The sequence below is a fragment of the Aphidius gifuensis genome, linkage group LG2 (assembly GCF_014905175.1).
Source record: "Aphidius gifuensis isolate YNYX2018 linkage group LG2, ASM1490517v1, whole genome shotgun sequence".
In the NCBI taxonomy this organism is placed as follows: domain Eukaryota; kingdom Metazoa; phylum Arthropoda; class Insecta; order Hymenoptera; family Braconidae; genus Aphidius; species Aphidius gifuensis.
The window spans coordinates 15,413,952-15,435,385 of NC_057789.1; the positions used below are offsets into that span (position 1 = coordinate 15,413,952).

At 32.6% G+C, this 21,434-nt stretch overlaps 1 protein-coding gene across 6 annotated transcripts in view; it reads left to right on the forward strand.

The window, feature by feature from the left end:
- Nucleotides 1–3,853: 3,853 nt before the first annotated feature.
- LOC122849180 (protein spaetzle-like) overlaps nt 3,854–21,434 on the forward strand; it is a 68,787-nt gene continuing 51,206 nt past the window's right edge. The window contains exons 1-2 of one of the 6 annotated variants that reach the window (XM_044147785.1): nt 3,855–4,114; nt 4,207–4,247. In XM_044147785.1, the coding sequence (XP_044003720.1) occupies nt 4,212–4,247 (36 nt within the window). In that variant the 5' untranslated portion in view covers nt 3,855–4,114; nt 4,207–4,211. Of the gene's footprint in view, nt 4,248–4,279; nt 4,610–4,632; nt 4,898–4,937; nt 5,413–21,434 lie in introns of those variants that run through there. The other 5 variants (XM_044147787.1, XM_044147793.1, XM_044147789.1 and 2 more) reach the window with 5 other exon arrangements.

Genomic DNA, 21,434 nt, shown 5'->3' on the forward strand with positions numbered 1-21,434 from the left:
GGAATCGTTGAAATCAAAAGTAATTTACAAGTATAGAGAGTTATCTAAAAATAACAATAGAAAAACTTGATATGATTAATAATATATATAGGCAAGAATGTATTTAATATTATCAAAAAATAAAATAACATTCTAAAATTAATTTTTTTTTTTTTTTTTATCAAATACTTCTAAGTTGGATCCGTTTCAAATCAGGGAAACCGGATTCAGCTTACCTTAGCCAAGCCTGACCGAATCCGGAGGTTAACTTTGAAAAAAAATCAAACTTCAATTAAAGTCCGGCAATCCGGATCCGATTCGGATCAGGAAAGAGCAAGGAAAGCCGGATCCGGTTAGCCTTAGCTATAACGGATCCGAAAAGGGCCAGGAAACCCAGATCCGGAGTACCTTAGCCATACTGGATCCGATTCGGATCAGGATCCGGCTAACCTGATCTCATCAGGTAAAGAAATATAACGGTTGATACGTTGATCTGGAATTTGCCGGAAAATGCCAGAATTTCTAAAATAAGTTGGACTTCTGACAAATTCCGACAAATTTTTATGTCATTTCATAGAATAAGCCGTGAAAAATTGGCGGATTATATTATATCACGCCCCGTCATATATAGTACGCGCAGCTTTTATGCGCATACCCCTTTTTTTCGGTCAAAAGTCAGGGGTACATTCCAAAACCTTCGTTCGGTTCGGTATATCAAGATGGCGGATTTCAGGGTTCTTTTGCAATTTTTTTTATCGCAATAATAAGTTAATCACTTATACACTGAGAGAAATTTTAACTAAAAATTAAAACCCATGTTGAATAGAAATTACTATACTGCTTTGTAATTTTTGTTCTATTTCTGGGATTGGCCGCGAGAGATGATATTCTACAATAAAATTATGTAAAATGTCACACAATGTCAAAAAATTGTTATGTTACTTCAAGTCTCTGTACATCGTTATCTATTGCAGATAGACATGGGGTTGAGTGGAGTTAATTATTGGGAATTCAATTCTAAACAATTTATAAAGAATTACTTTTTTCGATTAATCTCTTAGATAATGAGTTATGAGTTAATTAAAATAAAGCACATACATGTTTTGTGGAAACGATAAAAAATATTATAAGTTCGAATAAAAAATACTGAATAATTTAATAAATATTCTAATATATATAATAAAATTTATCATGTACACATATAAAAGTTAGCATAAACTTTGTAACCGATTTTCTGACCTGCGCGGCGAGAACTATCGGCCAAGGTTAACAACGAGGATTTCTCACCATCTTCCTCAAAATCACCGGGGGGAGCCATGTTGGTTATCTCGTAAGCCAACAGCCGTAGGAGTAACGAGAACGAAATATGAGAACCTAACTCAGTCTTAGAAATGGTAGAGGGGCGCGGTCCACCTGATCGGACTATGAAATACGTAACCAAACCTGAGGGAACCATCGTAAACCAAGTATAGTGTTACATACGCCTATATTACATTGCGACTATACTATAGCAAAATACTGACGTCACAAGTATCATAAGTGCAGGAGCAAATATTCTACATATGAAATGAGTATTTTGTATAGGGAACCATACAGCGATCCATCCGTGACCAGGTCTTACACATACGTTGCCATTGCAATAATAATATATCTCAATAATATTATTATTGTTATTATTTACAGCGATCCATTCGTGAACTCACACATACACATTTATGTGTGATGATGGTCTAACCATCACATACACATTATGTAGCGAGAATATAATAATTATTATTATTATACTAAGAGAACCATATAGCGTGATCATTAGTATTAGTCTGCCATTGGAAATCCGGACAGAGTTTCACCAGGACTTAACGTCTGATACCTAGAGAACCTTTACGAGAGATCCAAACGATGTCGAGAGAACCAGTAGTGAACCAAGAGAGCCAGTCAAGAGAATGTAGTGATCAGTTCGAGAGCCAGACAAGTTGCGTCCTAACGATAGCGTTCTGCACTCAGCTACTGTGAGTCCTCTGAATCACCACTCGCGCGCTCTCCCACCTATCGTCTCGGACATGCGCAGCACGCTTTCCTAGCCCGCAACACGAATAGGTATCCGATCCAGCCCGTAGCCTTCGGAGAGTTCGTCTTTTCGACGGATGGAGGGGAAAACTAGCACCGGTCGAGGTTTAACGTATCAAGCTTACTACGGGACCTCGAATATGTGCGAAACATGTGCCACACTGACACCACTCGTAGTAGACTTGACCCTCCATAGTGCCTATGCAGTGACCCTTAGAATTATTAACAATTAACTCCTATTAATTATTAATAATTCAGTTGACAGCAAATAAATAATTAGAGCTCTTTCTATTAATTATTTATTTCGAGAACCAGCGAAATAATAAATTTCGTTACAACTTATATATTTTTTACTATATCGCTTTGTAAAAATTCTGGTTGTGGGGCGAAATAATACAAAGATGGCCGACTGATTGAAAAAATGATTGAATTGTCATGTAATTTCAAGCATTTCTACAGCCTTATCTGTTGAAGCTAGGTATGGGGTTAACCAAGGTTTATTGTTGGTAATTTATTTCTAAACAATTTATCAAGAATGAATTTTTTCTATTTATCAATTAGTTTTCGAGTTTTGAGCGTGTAAACAGAAAAGAAAAAATGTTGCCGGGAATTGATTGCCGTTCTCCGTGAATCTAGCACAAACTGCCGAACTTAGCACAAAAAATGTCCAACTTTTAAGGAGGTTATGCACAAATTCATTGCGGGTGTTGCGGGGCGCTTCTGACGTCACAGACAAAACTGAAATCCGACTACACTGTAAAAAAATAAAGTGAAAAGCGCCTGCGTCCCATATACAATATATGGGATTGCGGGTATGTGTGTGTGTTTGAACATGCTATACGTTGCCACATCTAATTTTTGTAAAGTTTATAATTAATTACTCATTAATTGACTGATCAACATATGAAAATTTTTCGCTCAATTAATAAAACTCGGTTTCTAGTATATGTGTGATTTTTTTCAAGACTTTCTCATCATTTTTTCTATCCGAAAAAAATGGTTGAAATCTCCATAAGAGCCAATGTTAAATATTATTTTCAATAATTAATTACAAAAAATTTAACCGATCAACATAAGAAAATAATTATACCGTTGTATTCAGAATGAAAAGATCTACTTGTGTACAAAATTTTAGAACATTCTCATTATATTTTTTAAAAAAAGAGTAATTTGTGCATAACCTCCTTAAATAAAATTTATAATAAAATATAGTAAATTCTAAAACCGGTAGTGCGTAAATTCTCAGTCTGCTAGAATTTACTTGTGAGTATCGTGAATTTAGTCATTTTTTTTAAAGAAAAATTACAATAAAATTATGTAAAATTTATGGCTTAGTATTGTATATAGTCAATGGCCAAATTTTTTACATAACTTTATTGTAAAAATTATTTATCAATACATGTATACGAATTATTAATTATGTAAAAATTATTTATTAATACATGTATACGAATAATTCTTACAAATAATCGGAGGAACGCAGTTTTTACTATTCGCTTTGTAATTTTTTCTTATACGTTTGTAATTTTTAGTTAAAATTTCTTTCAGTGTACTTATTATTGATTAGAATAAAAAACAATTACTATTATTATCCTGCCTCTACTAAAAAAATATCAACTGACACTAATATAGAAAAGTTTGACCCCATGTTATTAACCCGTTAATAACCGACTCACAGCACTACCTATTATGGAATAATATGTCATATTTTTTTGACCATGAGATTACATGGGTCCTATTTGTTTTATCCTTTTTTCATACGTTTCTTACTTTTTATCTGTAGATAATTGTAAAAAAAGTAAAAACTCACTATATGCCTATCCCTGTTTATGATACACGTGTCGATATTATCAACTCTATCAAAAAAGTTTCACGCCTTTGATTAATATTCAGACATGACATTTTATAAAAAAAAAATACATATTACAGAATAGTGATACATTCTATTCTTTTTTGAATTGTTTTTTGAATAATATAGGAAAAATTTTATTTACGATTTGATCAAAATGAACAAATTGTGTACTGTCTTATTAAAGAAGATATCGTTTTGAGATTTTTTATTTCTTAAGTAAAGAATTCCTAATTATTGCTTAAAATAAATAGTGTATATTCAAAAGAAACTGAGTTGAAAAGTAGTGATTTAATTTATTTCTTTCAAAGGTATCATGGATTTCGTCAATATCATCTTTATCGTGGGTTTTGTGAGTCTGAACTGAATAAATAATATCTCTTTAATTTTTTTATATTAACTTCTCATTGTAAGCTATTTAAACGGTATGTTCATTGTTAAAAATATAAAGAAACGTGTATCGTAAAATAGTTTCGTATAATATATGTTCTTTTCGTGCGAAGTGACTATAAATAACGTCCATCGCAACAGAATCCACAAATGCGATCGAAAAAGATTCGTGATTCACTGCAAGAGGATCATTACTATTAATGAGAAACATTTTCAGTTCATACCAGTTTTATGAATACATATGAACGTGACATTCATGAGTTATAATGTGCAGTTAGTCGCGAATATCGTCAATATCCTTCAACACTGTCAATCAATTGAATAGTAGGTTTATTATTATACCAGCATCTTGCGTCGATATTACCCGTGTAACGATTGCAAACAGTTACCCAACGGATGTCTTTCGATCTGATGACGACATGCTGTTCGTTGAATGGCCGTCCCACAGTATCTGTTGCGAAATAAAGTAGTAGCTAGTTCTTGGGCTGGTTGTTGCACGTTCAATGGTATTTCACGCTGAACCTGTATCGGCAAACCGTTCTCGGCCATGCATCAGCCGTGAGTCAGTATCGGTCATCACTTTTGAGCATAGAAAAACTTTGATTTTAACATGTAAAAAATTGACAAGAATATCATCTATTTTTAAATGTCTGTTTTTTGTGATAAGTTTCTGAAAAATACTGACAACTTTTTGAATTCAATATTTTTAATTAAAAAAAACGATCGTATACTCCTGTTCATATATGTTATATATACACTGTAAAAAAAAAATAATTAGTTTCACTATGTTACTATAGTACCGAGGGACGTTTTCGGAAATATGGTTTAACATATTATTTTTGATAATTTTTTTTACTATGTGAACTTTAAATTTAACTACAGTAAAATAGTAAAATCTACTCTGCTGAGATAAAACCGGTTTTTATTATGGTTTCAGTAGACTTTACTTGTTCAATAGATAGTCTTCACTATACCAATGATACGAACAACCATAGACTTTTTACTTTTTACTATGTTGTATGTTTAAATTAACCATGACCGTGGGGGTACATTTGGAAAAATGAACCGTACTATGGAAACTCTTAAAATGTGCTATGCAATTCGTAGTTGTTACTATATACAAAATGGTAAAAGTTATTATGTCTGTAGTTAGTTTCACTATGTTAGCATGAAAGAAGAAGGGAATAAAAGGGAATAAATATATACAGGGTGTTTCCGAATTCGCGCACGTGAGTTATACAGTGCTATTCTACGCAAAATTCCAAGATATACGTTATTTTTCATTTTTTTTCTGCGAAGCTTCATTTTCAAGATATGTACGATTGAAGTTGACCAATCAAAAACAAGTCTCATGAACTATTATCATTATGGCGCCGTACGTGGTTACGCCCAAAAATTAGATTAAATAGTATGCGGTGCACTTGCAGTATGCGGTTTATTATTGACAACAGTTTGTTAGAATTTTTAAATAACCTGAAATTTGTCTAAAAAAACACCGCATACACCCATACCGCATACTGCATTAGACGCTGCTATTGACACTTCTTCGATCACAACATACCGCATACTTTAAGTATACACAGTATACGGAATCAACGCACCGCATGCTGTGTAGATTTAGAGTATGCGGTATGCTGTAAACGGAAAAGTGTCAATAGCAGCGTCTAATGCAGTATGCGGTATGGGTGTATGCGGTGTTTTCTTAGACAAATTTCAGGTTATTCTAACAACTGTTGTCGCTAAACGCCACTACAATCCACTACAGGCTGCGGCACCGCAATAGTTCGTTCGAACTGTTTTTGATTGGTCAGCTTCAATGCGCATATAAAAGCTTCGCGTATAATAACGTACTGGCGTACACTGAAACCACCGTAAACTGACACGGATTCTTCTACTGTTCTATACCTGAATGGCTATTTCGGTAAACCATCGGAGTTCGACTCCAGAAACCCGGGATCGAATCCCAAGTTAGGTCAAGAAATAGCCAAGTTGAGAAATATGTATAAAGATAATAATAATAATAATAATCTTATATAAAAAGGACAGTTGTCATCGATCTTCCGAATATTTGATTGGTTATTTTGTTTTCTCTGTCACTCTCATGTCATTTGTCATTTTTTCTTTGTCTGTTGTTAATGAAATATAAATAAACAAATTTTCTTTCTCAGTCACTCTTACGGTTGGAAGTCTTTCAAGTTAGTGCAATCTATACGAAACTTTCGTAAAAATTCAGTGCTATATAAATTTTGCACTGAAAAAATTGAATTGCAGGATGTGCATGAAAAAAACATAATCATATGCATGTTTTTTTTATTAATTAGGCGCAGTCAAAGAAAAATGTGAACTTTGCAGTTTTCTCTTTTTGATACAAATTTTTTGTGTAACGTAACCATTTTTTTTTTTTTTGACTTGTTTCCTTTCTGCTCTATCTAGAGTGGGTATATAAGTAGAGTGAAGCCACCGAGGTCCCATTAGTCCGAATTTTGTGCTCACCGTATGGAGTGGGTATAAGGGGGTTCCGTCACTTCCGAGGTAAAAATCATCTATGGCTCCACTCTGCTTATACTCACTCTAGCTCTATCGTATCTGCCCACTCTTTTAACGTCGTGTACAAAAAGACTGGAGGTCTCTAATCATGTGGGACGAAGAGATAACAGAAAAAGCGGCGTTCAGGCAAGTCTTAGAGACTGTACCTTCCCGACGCGGTAAACATGGCATTTTTTTCTTTGTAACGCTTTTTTCTTCTTATTCACTGTCTTTGCTCACACTTCTTACCCAACGACCATGTAAGCATTAAATTTCTTTTTGATAATAAAGAAATGAAATGATAGTATCTTTTCTATTTTTTTGAAATGTGTTTTTCATAGAACTTAACATAAGTTTTTTTTTCTGTAAAAATTGTGTTTTTTTTTTTATTAATAAGTTTGTTTCAGGTAATATCATGTTAATAAAGAAAGATAACATAGTTGTTCAACCTCTAAAAAATGCCAGTGATTTTTTTCACAATAGAAATAACGTTTAACAATGAATTCAATCAATTTATGTTAAATATAATTCTCGTAGCGATGACACTTATGTTCTGTTACAGAATTCTTTCTTTTATCAATAGTAGATGACACTAGTAGATCTCTTGTTCTAAGGAAAGAATTATATTCAATTTCAAAAAGGTCTATTTTACGCTTAGTAAATGATTTAACAGTATTAAAATTGATAAATTTTCGTGCTTATAAGGTTTATTAAGGGATATCCAGCACAAATCAAAAATACGGATAGAGTCTTGAAATTTTTCAAGTAGCTTAATGAAATAGTAATACACACGCTCAAATTTTATGATAATTTTCTTGTAGCTAATTACTTAGTAATTAATTAATAAAGTAGGCTACTTTTTTGGAGGTTATACATAGGTTCTTATGGAGAGCCCGGTTGAGTTTTTAGAAACCTGGTTAGCCATTTCACGAAAAATACGGCTAGCTTTATCAAAAACTAAGTATAGATAGAGGAAACAATAAGGAAACTTTTGATATAAAAATTAATAGGGCTTTGAGACCTTTTTATTTTACAATAAATAAAAATAAATTTTTGTCTTTGTCTAAATACTTAAGTGGAAGTGAGAAACAAGATTTTCTCCTTTTTTTTTTATCTCGTTCGCACTCATAGAAATATTATGTTTCTAAATTTCATACGCAAGAGGTCTCTAGATATGCGCGGGTAAAACCTTAACAGTTAGCCGACAAGTAATGGGCCGACAAAAAAACAATGATTGTAGCTGATTGTACTTGGATTGTAGATGATTGTAATATATTTAGTTTTGTTTGTCAACCCCCTAATTAATTTTAATTAATTAATGAATATTTGGAGTTGCCAGATAGCCGACAATTTATAATTTTCAAATGGCTGATATTTTTATAGTAATAAGATGCTTAATCGATAGCAAATCGTTTATACATCATTATTTTTCGTTTTTCATTGTTTAATGATTTTTATTTTTTTAAATATTAATTAAAAACCATTGTACTATTCATCCACTGTTAATTAGTACTTGCGCATGCGCAGTTACCGCGATAAAAAAATAACAAATATTGAAGTCTGATTTCTTTTTTTTTCATTAAACATTATAATGAATTGATAAGATAGTAATTTAATATTTACTTAGTTGTTTATTATTTGAAAAATTTTATTGTTTATTATTGTACACATTTTATTAATCCTCAACATTGCCCAACACCAACATGACATTTGGTCGCTATTTTTTATCAGTGAACTCGCGCATGCGCAAGTTCTAATTAACAGTGATTAGCAGGGGGATGAATAGTACAATAGTTTTTAACTAATATTAAAAAAAATAAAAATTATTGAACAATGACAAACGAAAAATAATGATGTACAAACGATTTGCTATCGATTAAGCATCTTATTACTATAAAAATATCAGCCATTTGAAAATTATAAATTGAGGGTCTGGATGCAATAACACGTCGAGCGCTCGAAGTCAAGAAAATGCTATGTTGCTGTGGGTGGAAAATAAGAAAAATTAAAATTGAAAAATTAAAAAAAAAAAAAATACGTATGTCCGCGCGTTCGTATATCCATAAAAATACAAACAGTATACGCGCAATTTATTGTTAAATTAATAACTCAGTAAATAATTAATAAAAATATCTAAAAATTTGTAAAAAACTTCTTGATATACTGCTCAACAATATTGCCACTGACAAGTTACTCAATTTTTAAATTTTCCCGACTCTTTTTTCATTCAAAGTTAGACAAATTGAAATTTTCCTCGACTGTAAATAATCATATAATAAAAATTAAACAAAACGAATAAATGAGTTTTTTTATTATACTGTTGCAATCGGTAGCTTATAATGAAACTACAGTCAAAATTTCAAGTCGATTTATTACTTTTTAAAGAAGTTATCTCGAGTTATATGATTAAAAAAAAGTATTTTTTTCAAAAAAAAAAATTTTGTTTTTATTTTTTATCCCGTAAACTAATTATCATATAAAAAAGTTTATTTGGAGAAAAACATGTATTTTTTGATTTTATCGACGACTGTATTTTTTTTTTTTTTTAATTTTTCAATTTTAATTTTTCTTATTTTCCACCCACAGCAACATAGCATTTTCTTGACTTCGAGCGCTCGACGTGTTATTGCATCCAGACCCTCAATTGTCGGCTATCTGGCAACTTCAAATATTCATTAATTAATTAAAATTAATGAGGGGGTTGACAAACAAAACTAAATATATTACAACCATCTACAATCCAAGTACAATCAGCTACAATTATTGTTTTTTTGTCGGCCCATTACTTGTCGGGTAACTGTTAATAAACGCTTATAAGTCAAGTCGTACACCTTTTAATTTACGGACTCCCACTTGACCACCATCAAACTTTTATACAATAAAAGAATAAAATTTTGGACCACCCGATATAAAAGATTTTATGTATAAACGTTTTGCATACTTTTCTAGCTCATCATTTGAATCCCCCAATCTACTCCCTATAATTAATTGATCATCTTTATTTTTACATATTCTTATAATAGAGTCAGTATCAACGTATAGAATTTGTTTACTACTTTCATAAATACAAAAATATAATTATACTCAAGCGTAGGCTGTTGTGAAAGCAGCCAATACAACGTTAGTTGTATTTGGTGAAGCTTCTTTTTATCAATTAATTTCCACAAAATTAAGACAGTTTTTTGATTATTATCTACTATATCATAGTATTCTTGTAAATCATTGCAATTTCATTTGAGCCATAAAGAACTTCTTTGTCCTAGTTTACCATATAATAAATTAAGCATATTTCCACTCAATGTACGGAGACCTTGATTGAAATCTATATTTTCCTTATCAAGTTTAATATTTTCAGCATGAGAATATTCATGGAACTGAAGTTAGCAGAAGCATGAGCAGAAACATTCAAAAGCGCCCGGGACGGATATGGGTCGAGGGTCCCAGGCATTCAACATTTAAAAAATTCGATAAAAACAAAATAAAACATTGTGAAAAGGCTGTGAAATTTGTAATTATGTCTCTGGAATTTTTCAGAATATTTGGAATGATTGGAAGGGGTGAAGTAAAGAGTTAAAGAGTAAATTTTTTTTTTCGCGATAAAGAAGGAAGACTAATAAAATTTAAGTTGATAGAAAGGTAGAGAAGGTTTAAGGATTGTTAGAAATTTTTCGAGTCATTTGGATTGATCGAACAAGGTGAGGTGAAGGGTTGAAGAGTCAATTTTTCTTTTTCGTTTTCAATAACAGAGACTATAAGAATTTGAGTTGATAGAAAGGTAGAGAAGGTTTAGAACAAGTGTTAGGAATTTTTTGGAGGTATTTGAAATGATCGAAAGGGGTGAGGTAAAGGGTTTAAAAAGTATTTTTTTTTATTCAAAAAATAAAGGAGACGATAAAAATTTAAAATAACAGAAAGGCAAAAGAGGTTTAAAACAAGTGTTGGAAATTTTTTATAGTCTCTCTTATTTATCGCAAAAAAAAAATCACTCTTTAACCCTTTACCTCACCTCTTTCAATTATTTCGAATGACTCACAAAATTTCTAACACTTGCTCTAAACCTTCTCTACCTTTCTATCAACTCAAATTTCTAACACTTGTCATTAACCTCTTCTACCTTTCTGTCATTTTGAATTTTTATAGTCTCCCTCATCTTCTAAGAAAAAAAAAAAATTATTTTTTATACCCTATACCTCACCCCTTTCGATCATTTCAAATACCCCAAAAAAATTCTTAACACTTCTTCTAAACCTTCTTCACCTCTTAATGATCAATAATTTTTTTTGTCGTTCATTTCATCCTGATTTCTAACCGTGCTTCAGGACCAAATTCCCAGGGCCCTCAAACTCCTGTGTTCTTCTCTGCTTCTGAGACCTTTTCTGCTAGAGTTTCTGCTAACTTCAGTTCCATAAATATACCTCGATGTATTGATCTTTATCAGATTCAGTATTGACTTATAATGAGTACCCAATAGCTTTTTTTATTGTAAGAAAAACATTTATATATTCTCTGAATAAATCAACTTCATTAGTTTCTTTATTATTCATAGACATTTTATTGTAATGCCAAACTTAATATATTTTTTCTATTACATATCTCTTTGTTAGAGGAAGTTTGAGTTCTGACGTGACTAAACTCCCTATTAAACTTCTTTATTTATTATTATGATTACAAAAACCTGGCTCTATTGTATCAACACATGTACGACAAAGTGGGAAATAGAGTTTTTTATTTTTCGAACGTACAGGTAAAACTGGCATGTGTAAATCTGATGATGCAAGTACACGACATTTTATTAATCCATCAATTTTTGATATATCATTATTTGAAAATCCTTTCTCGATATCGCGACCAGCATATACTTTCGGATGACCTAATAGAAACGCGGAATTCTTAAGGACAGTTGAAGACGGTCGATTTTGTGCTTTACCTAGGCCACAATGGGCCCTTATAAGCTGCAACAAAGTTTTAACCAAGCCAGATCTTATTTGGACGGTATCAACTCAATTGTTCTCCAAAATTTCCATATACTCAACTCTGGGTAATTCTCATGATATTCAACTTCTGACTGATTATCAGATAATCAATAACTATTTCTGGGTACGATTCCGATTTTTTCTTTAGTAAGATAATTACGTTATAAAATACGCATACATAATGAGGGAAAGTCAAGGCTTCACGGAATGGATTAACATTAGTATATTCAAAGTTAAATTTATAAACTTTAAACACACCATAGCTGAAACAATTACACCTAGAGTACAATAAAGTTTCATTTCTTTTCTAAAATCAAATAATTCTCCAGAGTCTCCTCTTTTTTTATACCACATATTAAATGTTTCACCTTCTTTTTTAATTTTAGCACGACACCATACATTTCTGGTAGTGGTACTTCACTTATATAATTTTGTTTTAATTCATTAATAATACTACTCACGAATTTATTGCCTAAGAAAAAGATACTGTGAAACAATTTGTCGATTTTTTATTGAAATTAAAAAGTAAATGTACTGAAATTATTGTATGAGCTCATAATCAAAAAAATTATGACAGTCAGTGGGTTTTGAGAGAATTAATTATCGTAAATTAGGAGAAAAAATCAGTACCATAATTACTGGTACAAGTATTAATGTTTTATCGATTGAAAATATTAAATGTATAGATTCACTCAACTTTTTTCACGCACCTTTGTGTGCTTTACCTCGTATGGTTGGTCTTGATGAAAAAATTTCGAAAGGTTATTTCCCACATTTTTTGAATAATAAATCATTGGAACTTACCGACAGATGGTGCACGCCGTTTTTTCAACGTCTCTGTAATCTGAAATACTGCTTACTCTAATTAGCATGATTTCAAAGCTTGTGAATTCGATATAAAAAATGCTGAAAAGCAGAGGTTAAAAATTACATCAAACAGAAATTTCTAATATTACAAATATTACACGATAATTAATGTTTTTCAAAAAATCAACATATAATAAAGAAAAATAATGATAATTTTATTTCTATGCAACCTTCAAATCAATACCCAGTTCACTATGAATAAAAATCAAAATTTTTTGTTGCAAATTTGAGCCTGTAAATTATTATACTACATACAAAGTAAAAGCAGTAGCTAAAGAAACTATATATTATATATTTGGGGTAATAAAATGATTTTCTATCGTTATTTGAAATATAATATTTCAATATTATTTTATTTCATCTATAACACATATTATATTATAAACTATTTTATGGTAGTGTTATTTATTTATTAACAAAGATTTAAGAAACATAGTAGACTATATGGAAAATCTACTTATTGAATACAAGATTTCCATATTTTTTACATTTTGTCCCGTATTCCACGTATTATAAGCGTATGATAAGAGTTGTATGTATTCATGTTGTGATGGTTAATACGACACAAAACTGTGAATATAATTGCAAACCGACATCAAAAGATTTTAAAGCAACATGTCCATCAAGGTTAGAAGTAACAGAAATTATTGATGCTGATGACAATGATAGTTTCATAATAAAAGTGAAATATTGGTTTAATCATTTTGGTCATACATAATTGATGTTATAGTTGCAATAGTAACAGTATTATCAAAAAAATTTATTCAAAACTAAGTTTGTCAAACTATTGTGAAGATTGATCGACGTTGTTCCTAAAATAATAATATCAATAAGTGTTCCAATATGAAAATAATTATATGTTAAATAAAGTTTGTAACTTTTGGTAATTTTTGTAGTGGTTTTTTCGGTATTTTACTGATTTTACTGATAAAATATCTGTTGATATTCCAGATCGTAGTGTGATAAAGAATTTTAAATTATTGAATTTGTGATAATTATTAAAATAATTAATACATCGTACATATATAACAGTATTTTATACAAATATTATTGATACATAGTGTACCCAGGAAAAAATCGCGTAGATCTACATATATCAAATTGAACTGCTTTAGATATAATTAGATCCACAAAGTGGCGCGATCGACTCGTATATAACTAGATCTAATTAGATCTAATTAGATATACTTAGATCAAATTAGATCTACTAAGATCTAATTAGATATACTGAGATCTAAGTAGATCTACTGAGATTCCAAAAATTTATTGATTTAAAAAAAAAAAAATTTCAAATTGTTTAAACAATTTTATTTTTTTATTTATATAATTAATGATCTATTGGACCGAAAGATTTAGACCACAAATTTTTACCATCACGTGGATTTGAACATGGTATCTTCTTGATGAAAGTCCAGAGCCTTACCTACTCAACCATAGCAGCAATAATTAAAGACAACGAAAATTTGTTCTACTTGAATATTTATCATGACAATCCGAGGATCAACCGACCCTTGGCTGATGATCGGCAAATTATATATTGTAACCGATTTTCTGACCTGCACGGCGAGAACTATCGGCCAACGTTAGCAACGAGGATTTCTCACCATCCTCCTCAAAATCACCGGGGGGAGCCATGTTGGTTATCTCGGAAGCCAACAACCGTGGGAGTCACGAGAACTAATTCGGGAGCCTAACTCAGTCTTAGAAATGGTAGAGGGGCGCGGTCCACCTGATTGGATTATGAAATACGTAACCAAACCTGAGGGAACTATCGTGAACCAAGCATAGTGTATTACATACGCCTATATTACATTGCGACTATACTTATAGTAAAATACCTACGTCACAAGTATCGTAAGTGTGGGAGCAAATAGTCTACATGTGAGATATGTATTTTGTATAGGGAACCATACAGCGATCCATCCGTGACCAGGTCTTACACATACGTTGCCATTGCAATAATAATATATCTCAATATTATTATTATTGTTATTATTTACAGCGATCCATTCGTGAACTCACACATACACATTTATGTGCGATGAATATAATAATAACACATCGATCAATAAGTCCCGAGACTAACCCAGAGATGGCTTTCGTAGAAAACTAGTAACCAGGTTTTTCTTAAGTACTAACCTTTACTTAAAACGTGTTAAAATTTTAAGTCGATCGGACCAGAAACAGCTGAGTTATTGAGGTTAGAATGAAGTCGTTTTGTAGTTTGTTTCAAGAATGGAAAAAACCGACTTTCGTGTTCTGATAAAACATTGTTTTTTAAAAGGTAAAAACACCGTGCAAGCGGAACAATGGATCAAAAAAAGTTACCCGGACTCTTGTCCATCAAAAGCAACGATTTGTCGGTGGTTCGCCGAGTTTAAACGTGGTCGTACCGACACAAACGACGCAAAACGCTCGGGTAGACCTGTCGAAGCCGTTACACCGGAAAATGTGAGTGAGGTGACAAAAATTATAACAAAAGATCGTAAAGTGAAGCTCCGTGAGATTGCTGAGATGACACAGATATCATATGGAAGTGTATTTACTATCCTTCATGAAAAATTGAGCATGAAAAAGGTTTTTTCCAAGTGGGTGCCGCGATTGCTCTCGATGGAACAAAAACAGCAACGAATCAATGATTCAAAAAGCTGTTTATCGGTATTTACTCGCAACAAAAAGGATTTCTTGCGTCGATATGTGACCATGGACGAAACATGGATACATCACTACACTCCAGAGTCGAAGCGACAGTCATTTGAGTGGCGCACAGCTGGCGAAAGCCGTCCGAAGCGTCCGAAAACGCAGCAGTCAGCTGGCAAAGTCATGGCTTCAGTTTTTTGGGATACGCATGGCGTGATTTTCATTGATTATCTCGAAAAAGGTAAAACGATCAACAGTGATTATTATATTGACTTGCTGGTGCGTTTGAAGGAGGAAATCGCAAAAAAACGACCGCACATGAAGAGAAAAAAAATCATTTTTCACCAAGACAATGCACCTTGCCACAAGTCGATAAAAACAATGACAAAATTAAACGAATTGGGCTTTGATCTGCTTCCCCACCCCCCATACTCGCCGGATTTAGCCCCCAGTGACTACTGGCTCTTTGCTGATCTTAAAAAAATGCTCCAGGGAAAAAGATTTGGCTCAAATGAAGAGGTCATCGCTGAAACTGAAGCTTATTTTGACGCGAAAGATAATTTTTTTTATAAACATGGTATCGAAAAATTGGAAAAGCGTTGGAACGATTGTATCACCCTAAAAGGTGATTATGTTGATGAATAAAAAAAAATTTTGCAAAAAAAATGTTGTTTTCTTTGTTAGTCTCGGGACTTATTGATCGATGTGTTAATTATCATTATAATAAGAGAACCATATAGCGTGATCATTAGTATTAGTCCGTCATTGGAAATTCGGACAGAGTTTCACCAGGACTCAACGTCTGATACCTAGGGAACCTTTACGAGAGATCCAAACGATGTCGAGAGAACCAATAGTGAACCAAGAGAGCCAGTCAAGAGAAGAGAAGTGATCAGTTCGAGAGCCAGACAAGTTGTGTCGTCTCACGACGACGTTCAATGCTAAGCTACTGTGAGTCCTCCGAATCCCCACTCGCGCGTATATGATTGAAAAACTTCACAAAAAAATGTGATGTCATAACAAAAAAAGAAACGCAGTTTTTTTTACAAAAAGAAGCGTCAAGTATTCGAAATCAGCACTAATTGTGGTTTAACTAATTTTATAGATGTCTTACATTTTCAAATACAAAAAGATATGATACCAAAATAAGTCAAGGAGGAAATATCTTTGACGCATATAATCAAGACTCAGCTGTTGACAAAATTTTATACTTGAACCTGCCCGGTTCTTCCTAAATAAAATTTTAAGACTTTCACACCCATGCAGATCTACTGAAATTCTCTCTACCTTTCTTATGCGCCCTGGCTGCGCAGGATAAACAGGGTTGATAAAAATACATATCTAACTGGGTTATTTTATAGGGCAATATTGATTGTCTAATAAGTAATTCGGCTATGATATTTCAACGTAAAATATCCAAAAGAATGTCAAAATTTTGAAGTATAAAGTTTGATAAAAGGGTTATAGTTTAAATAAACGACACGATCAACAATTTATTATTTTAATTAACATATATTGCTTTATTATCAAAACGCACATAACCTCTTTATCTTGAAAAGTCACACTCCTACATTAGAGAGAGAGCACACTTGTGTCATGAGATGGATAGGTCAGGGACGTAGTCTGTGTAGGTAGGATCCGTCAGGGGTGTAGTGTTTATGATTGTGGTTTGTTCCAACACGCCCCCTCAAACACAATCATCTGGACGTTGATATGTCAGACATTAATGTGTTCTATGCCAAGTTTGTTGACACAATTTTGGTGTCTGTCTTTTGGCAGCCCTTTTGTCAATATGTCAGCAACAAGTTCATTTGATCTTTGATGATCTAGCTTTATGAGATTTTTATTCAGTGCATCACGAACAAAATGGTGTCGTGTGTCGATGTGTTTGGTCCTTGCATGATATATGGAATGCTTTGCCAATTTTAAGGCACCCATGTTGTCATTGAAGATGACTGTGGTGTCCTTTTCTGGTACCATGAGTTCGTTCAGGAACCTATTCAGGTATATTGATTCTTTAGTTGCCTCTGTGATTGCCATATACTCTGCTTCGGTAGATGACAATGCTACTGTGTTTTGTTTTTTGCACTCCCAGCTGATTGCTGTGCTGGCATATGTAAAAGTGTAACCAGTGTATGATTTTCGATTCTCTTTACAGCTGGCCCAGTCAGCATCAACATTCACCACACCGTTAAGAAAGGCTGTGGTGACATCCCATTGGTATGTTTTCATTTTTAATTTAATTGCTAGTGATATTAAAAGTCTGATTGATTGAAGACGTGCTACTGGAGCAAAAGTCTCTTTGAAGTCTATGCCTGGGCGTTGGGCAAAGCCCTTGGCAACAAGGCGTGCCTTTTTCAGTGTTGATGTTGAATTTGTTGTTGGTTTTTGCTTTAAGATAATTTTAGATCCAATGATATTGTGATTACTTGGTTTGTCAACTATTATCCAAGTTTTGTTTTCAATTAGTGATTCGAATTCTTTTTGTATGACATTTTCCCAATCGTTTGCATCTGGACCTGCAAGTGCTTGTTTGAGTGTTGGAGTTGCAAGATTTGATCGTTCGTTGTTTCCCCCCTCAAACCTTGTATTAGGACAACAGGTTGGAACAAACACTTTTTTTGGTCTACCACGCAGTCCAGTACGAAGTGATATCCAACGACCAGTGAGTGGTTGCTGTCTATCAAAACCTCGAAAAGGTTCAGCAAATTCATCGTCGTCTGATAGAACTGTATGATCATTTGTCGTTTCACTTGTTATTTCTTGATTTGTTGGTGTGTCGGTGATGAATTTATCATCATGTTCATGTATTTCTTGATTTGTTGGTGTGTTGGTGATGAATATATCATCATGTTCATCATCTTGGTGTTCATGTATTTCTTGATTTGTTGGTGTATTGGTGATGGCTACAACATCATGTTTATCTTGTTCAACATCTTCTCTGTTAGTTTTTATTACTTGTTCATCCAGCTTTGTTGTACTTGATATTGGTGGTGAATTTTTTGGAGATTGTGTGGAGATAAATTCTCTGGTGATGTCTATTTTCTGTTTATCAGTTAGCCATACACGATAACCTTTTGATTCTGTTGAATATCCGAGAAAAATACATGGGTTGGCTTTGTCTTGAAATTTATTTTTTGATGGTGTTCTATCAAGGCAGTAGCCATGATCACCAAAAATTTTAAGATCAGATATGTTAGGTGGTTTATTGTACCATTTGTGGTATGGTGATTGACCTTGTAATGCACTTGTTGGACACATGTTTCTGATGTGGCATGCTGTATTTACACCTTCTGCCCAGAATGACATTGGTAGTTCAGATTGTATTAATAAACAACGAGTCATTTCAACAAGAGTTCTATTCATTCGTTCGGCAATGCCGTTTTGTTGTGGTGTATGTGTGACTGTGAGTCTTCTGGTGATCCCATGTGTGTTTAAATAGTCAGTAAATTTGTTGTTGACGTATTCTTTTCCATTGTCTGACTGCAGACATTTAATGTTTTTGCCTGTTTGTTTTTCAACAACAGCTTTATAATTTTTAAATGCATCGAATGCATCTGATTTGTGTTTAAGGAATTTTACTGTACACATTCTCGTACTATCGTCGATAAACGTTATGAAGAATCTGGAACCTCCTTTTGACGTGGTTCTAGTTGGTCCGTAAACGTCTGTGTGAATTAGTTCTAGAAGTTCTGTTTGACGATTCGAGGCTTTTGGAAATGGTTTATTTGTGGGTTTGCCTTTTAGGCAAATATCACATGGTACAACATCATTTTTGTCACAAGTTTTTATTCCTTGTTGTTTTAACAATGTTTGTAAGTCACGTAAGTTTAAGTGTCCAAGTTTTTTGTGCCAAGAATGAATTTTGTCTTGATTTTTATCTTCATGTACTGCTCCGGCGACTTCGGTATTTTCATTTATATAATATAGACCATTGTCTTTGGTTGCTGTTATAATTTCTTTTCCTTGTTGGTTTATTATTTTAGCATTGACGTTATCAAATATTACCTTGAAACCCTTTTCAGTTATTTTGCTTACTGATAGTAAGTTGGTACGTAGGTCAGGTACAAATAGTGTTTTGTTAAGTGTAACTTCTTTATTGCTGTTTTTATTTTCGGTTGAAATTTTTACAGTACCTTTTGACACGACTGGTGTGGTTGCATTGTTTGCAAGTTGTAATTTTAAATTGTTGCATGGCTCATGCTCAATAAATTTTGCTACATCACCGCACATGTGTGAGGTTGTGCCACTGTCAATGCACCAACGTGTATTGTTGCTGAAGTTGCTGATGTTCAAGGCAGACTCATTGGATAGAGTTGCCAAGAACACAGCTTCTTCTGCATTGTTGCTGTTTTCATTTTGTTTGTTATACCAGCATTGATCAATTGTGTGGTTTGATCTACCACAATGTTGACATTTTTGTTTTGTTTTTGGTGACTTTTGGTAATTTATATTTTGACTTGATGCTTGGTGAGAGTTATTCTTGGTGAAATTTTTTTTGTATCTGTTATTGTACTTATTGTGTTGAGTAGCTACCATTGCTGTTGATGATGATTGTTCAGTGTCTGTGAAGTGTCTGGAGTCATTTTCTTCAATTATTTTTATTCTCAATTCTTCAGGTGTAGGTAACTTGTTGTGTGTTTCAATGGCACAACGAAAATTTGAAAATGATTCTGGTAGACTTAGTAACAACATGATTGTAAGAAGGTTATCGTTTATTTCAATACCGATTTCTTGTAATTTGTCGACTGTGTCGATGAATGAGTCCAGGTGTTCACGTACATCACCATCAGTGCTTAACTTCATTAGCACCAATTTTTTGAGGAGGCTTGCCATTCTGGCAGGGCCTTTAGATTGGTATATGCTGTGGAGTTTATCCCATATCTCTTGTGAAGTGTTACAATCTTTCACCTGTTTCAGTTGAGATGGATGAATTGACAAGATTAGGTCAGCTTGGGCTTTTCCGTCTTGTTTTTTCCACGTGGTGATTTCTGCTGCAACCGTTGGACATGGTTTTTCTCCGTTTACGTACTCAAAAGTTTCATTTTTTACTAAGATGCTCTTCATCTGCATTTTCCATGTGTCAAAATTGTATTTATTTAGTGGTTCTAGTCTGATGGTTTGTGATGCCGACATTTTGACCACGTTTTTTTTGTCAATGATTATTATTTTATGTACTTTTATTTTAGGTTATATTCTCTATAATCTTGTATACTTTTTAAATTATTTTATTTTCTGATAAATTTTTTAGCATACCCCTTTTATTTATCGGAAGTTGTGGTGCGTGGGCCCATAACCTGATAAAAGGGTTATAGTTTAAATAAACGACACGATTAACAATTTATTATTTTAATTAACATATATTGCTTTATTATCAAAACGCACATAACCTCTTTATCTTGAAAAGTCACACTCCTACATTAGAGAGAGAGCACACTTGTGTCATGAGATGGATAGGTCAGGGACGTAGTCTGTGTAGGTAGGATCCGTCAGGGGTGTAGTGTTTATGATTGTGGTTTGTTCCAACAAAGTTGAATAATTTGCTGGATAAAAAAAAATTTTAAAAAAAATTAGGCGCTATTTCGATACTTGATATAATAATAATAGAATGAATAATAAAAACTGCAGCGCCTAATTTTTTTTAAAATTTTTATTTATCCAGCAAATTATTCAACTTTATACTTCAAAATTTTGACATTCTTTTGGATATTTTACGTTTTTTGATTATTAAAGGTATGATGAATAGACAGGTATTTAAAAAATGAGGCTTTTTGGCGACATTAATTGTAAATTTATGTTTTGTTTTTATATATAAATAAGTTTAAAGAACAAAATTTATTATTTAAGTTTATTTTTTTTTTTATTCACACTTCTACCCAAAGAAGTTTTATCTAATTCATCATTATTTATTTTTAATAATTTTTCATTGAAATGCCTACCCAAAGGACTTTTATTTAAATAAACATCATTTATTTTTAATAATGTGTCATCAAAATGCCTACCCAAAAGACTTTTATTTAGATCAACATCATTTATTTTTAATAATTTTTCATTAAAATGCCTACCCAAAGGACTTTTATTTAAAATTTTGAAAAGATTAACTTTCAATTTAATAATTTATAGGAATAATACTAATATTATAT